Below are 3,795 nucleotides of genomic sequence, written 5' to 3' on the forward strand. Positions count from 1 at the left end.
TTTTGAAAACATTTATTCCTGTTTCGAGGATTTTTGACAATGAATACGACATTTTCATATTTTCCAGGAATGTTCGAAAATCCAGCTCCAGCAAGGATTATTTTAAAAAAACAAAATCAAAAATATTATGAAATATTAACTATATACAAAAACGCCAAAAAAATAATCGATGACTATTGTTTGTAATATCTGAATGATTTGTTTGGAATTAAATTGATTTGTTTACGATCCGAGTTGAATGTTGCATCTTTCCGAATTTGTATGGACGCTGCGTTCTTCAATGTGAGTCGTTTTTAACAATTTTCTCCTTATAGACGCAACAGATAGAAGTAAGATTAGTAAAATTACTTTGTTTCTCCAGATTTTAATTCTACCTCTTTCAATCTATCTATATAAATACTTTACTTGGGTGTCTGGGACCTGGACGTCTGTTTGTTTGTTTTTATCCAATAAACACCAAACCGGCTTAACTGATCGGGCACAAATTTAGTGTTGAACCTCACGTGACCCCAGGGAAGGTTTATGGATAATCAAAAATTTAAAAAAGCTCTAACAGAATTCGATTTTCATTAAATTTAAAAAAAAGACTAAATCTTTTTTATAATGTATATTGTAAACAAAGAGAAAATGTTCACAATAGAAAAAGATGATGTGTGCGAAGGGCCTGGAAAGTATTCATATTTTGTGACTCTCTGTTTAGTTCTCTGTTTAGTTCTCTGTTTGTATTTCTTTTACGTCAAACATCTAAACTGATCGGGCCCATATGTGGTCATATGAATTGCCATTTATATGGCAATTCATATGACCACGGACTGTCGACTGAACCAACTTGACGCGCCAATTTAAATAAAAAAATCCGCCAACATTTCAGAATGATTAAAATTACCACTTTTAGAGCTCTACAAGACTCGATTTTTTTAAAACAAAAATATCGCAATTCTAAAAATGAACTTTCATACGACTCCTGTTATGATTGAATGTATCAGATGTGAGACCAAGTGATGCTGGAACCTATCTGTGTGAAATATCTACACACCCACCAACGGTACTGCATAAACTGCTCGAGGTCAAAGGTAAATTTAAATTTATTAATTCATTCCATACATAATTGAAAAGATGCATTTACTCAAGGCCCTTTAGTGATAGAAAATGTTTAAAAAATCGTCCAAATAACACTAAATAAAATACTATCTAGAAAGAGTATTCAGAATACGTGAATATCTACAGAAATATATTTAAGACATTTAAATTTTAGAAATGATTGATGTCAAATTATTAATTTCTACTTTGCATTCGTTGTATTTGTTATAATCAAGCCGCCCGCTGATAGCAAAGCTCTATAGCAAATTTTTAAAAGAGATTGATTAATTGCTGTTATGTAAACATATCAAATGAGTTTCTAAAAATTGCTTTCAAAATGTTTTTTTGGGATGACCTGGAATATTGAAAGTTTAATGAATTACATTTTACGCAATTTTATTGAATAAAAAAGTTTTCACAAAGATCTTTCATCATATCGTATATTTATAGATTTAATTAACAAACTGATATAACATTGTGATATTATTTACTTTTAAAGCAATAGGAAAATGAAATATCTCGTCAACGACTGTAATTTTCCAATCGTTATATCTTTGCAACAAAATGGTGTTAACCATTAATATTTTGAAATTAGATAATTTACCAAATTTGAAGTTTGAAATATCAATGGATATCTGTTTCAAAAGCTGTAAATTTAGAAAAAAAATTAGCGGCAAGTAAAAAAAAATCAAAAACCTTGCAAAATTAAGATATTCAAAAAGAATAATATTGGTTTGAAAATTCATCAAATAAATTAAAAGATGAAATAACCCTGTTAAAGAATCCAGAAACGCTAAGTTTACCAAGTAGGATAAGAAAATTATTGTGATGGTGGCCTAAAACTAAAAAGTTAAATTTCTAAACCTTAGAACAATCTCCACGTTATCTTTTATTATGCCTTTCAATTTTCTTCGTTAATTAGCCCTCATTTTGCCATTTAATTATTCACCTTTTTAGCTGCAATCGTAGAAATATTGAGCGACATGAACGCTGATAGTATTAATCCAGGTAATCAAAAAGAGAAAAGGAATTATTTTTTTTAATAACTTGTTGTTAAAAATAATTATCTTACATTTATCTATTTCAGTTTAAAGGTTATATATTGTATCGAACCAAAAAATTGTATTGGTATTATTTTTGACTTGGCATGCTCAAATATTTGAAATCAAATATATAAACAATTATTGTGCATATATTAAAACTAAAGAAACGATTGTGACTTTTAGAGTGAAATGGAGTAGCTAATAATATGGCATTTAATTTTAACAGAAAAAATCTAAATAATTCATGTCATCCGTTTTATTTTGTAGAAGAAAATGTATTGCATTTCTGTTACATTTTTTAGTATTAAAACAAATCTTGGAATCAAGCATGTCCTAAAAGGTCGAATTATCGGTAAAGCAAACATATAATTATTGCTGGAAAATCTGCGCATCAAAACGTAAATTAAACTTTCTTAAATATTTCCTCCTCTGTAAGTTGGTTTTCTTTGAAGTTCTGTTTGTACAGTGCACAGTGAACACATACACAAGTCAACTCATTAATTACATTAGGAAGTTTATAGTCTAAGACACAAAAACTAACACATTTAAGAAAACAAATACATTTTAAAAAATCATTTCTTAATATTAAAAGAAATAGTTGTAGTAAAAAATACACATAAATAATAATGAAAATTCGAATAGTGTACTTAAAAAAACGGGATGATTTTGTTTTACTGGAAAACTTTTTTCATTTACAATTGTTTCAACATCAAAAATCTTAAAAAGAAAATTTAAAATCAAAAACCTCAGCAGAATTATTCAAATTAAAAATAAAAATAAACAAAATGGTTTTATGATAACTTTGAATAACAAATTTTGTGAATTTGAATGGTGAAGAAAAAATTCAAATAAACGCTCTTTTTTGTGAATGTAGTTTATGCCTGGCAAAAATAGGAATAAAGTTTCCTGATTTTGGTATCTTTTTTCTTTATATTATTCTTTTTGTATTTTGTTATTTTGACAGAGTGAAATGCAATTATTGGATAATATTTAGCAAAGAAATGATTTCTTGGAATAAATAATAGTAACACAGAACAAAATCAACAAAAAACAAATCTCAATTTGTCAATATTTTGGTGAATCGCATTAAACATTAATCAATTTAAATGAAAGAAACCAACACATTCTTGGAAAATTTAAAAAGAATTTTTTTTCCATCATATGTATTTTTGTTTCAGTGTATGGAGTTGAGGATAAATTTTACAATCCTGGTTCTGATATTCAACTCAGGTAAATTTACAGCACGTTAAAGGCAAGATTGAATTGTATTACCTGAGAAAATCCAGTTGTATTCTAAGTGTTATATTACAAAATTTATTTTTAGAGAGTAAAAAATTCCATGGAACGAGGGCATGTCCGATTTACAAGTACTCTTAAAACCTTTGTGTGTTCGTCGAGTACAGAGATATCTGAGAAATATGTGTAAATTATCGTAACCTGTCTGTATTCAGCTGCAAATTCCGTTGGACTCAATACAGTCGGGTTACGCTAAGTTTACACACACATATATCGGTTCTCGATAAAAACACAAAAGTTTGAAGGATACTGTTGTAAATTGGTGACTGCCCTCTTAAGCATTTGAGGTCACCCCTTTTAATCAGGGGTCCATATAATTTCTTTTTCAATCCCATTTGGGATTGACAAATTTGAAAGAAATGGGGGCAAATTTTTT

The 3,795-nt window shown here is 28.4% G+C and overlaps 1 protein-coding gene across 1 annotated transcript in view; it reads left to right on the forward strand.

The window, feature by feature from the left end:
- The first annotated feature begins 570 nt into the window (after positions 1 to 570).
- LOC111715028 (uncharacterized) overlaps positions 571 to 3,795 on the forward strand; it is a 10,069-nt gene continuing 6,844 nt past the window's right edge. The window contains exons 1-3 of the mRNA XM_023490263.1: positions 571 to 1,073; positions 2,038 to 2,088; positions 3,302 to 3,353. Of these exons, the coding sequence (XP_023346031.1) occupies positions 2,064 to 2,088; positions 3,302 to 3,353 (77 nt within the window). The 5' untranslated portion in view covers positions 571 to 1,073; positions 2,038 to 2,063. The remainder of the gene's footprint in view (positions 1,074 to 2,037; positions 2,089 to 3,301; positions 3,354 to 3,795) is intronic.

Source organism: Eurytemora carolleeae, unplaced genomic scaffold (genome assembly GCF_000591075.1).
Source record: "Eurytemora carolleeae unplaced genomic scaffold, Eaff_2.0 scaffold1687, whole genome shotgun sequence".
NCBI classification, from domain to species: Eukaryota; Metazoa; Arthropoda; class Copepoda; order Calanoida; family Temoridae; genus Eurytemora; species Eurytemora carolleeae.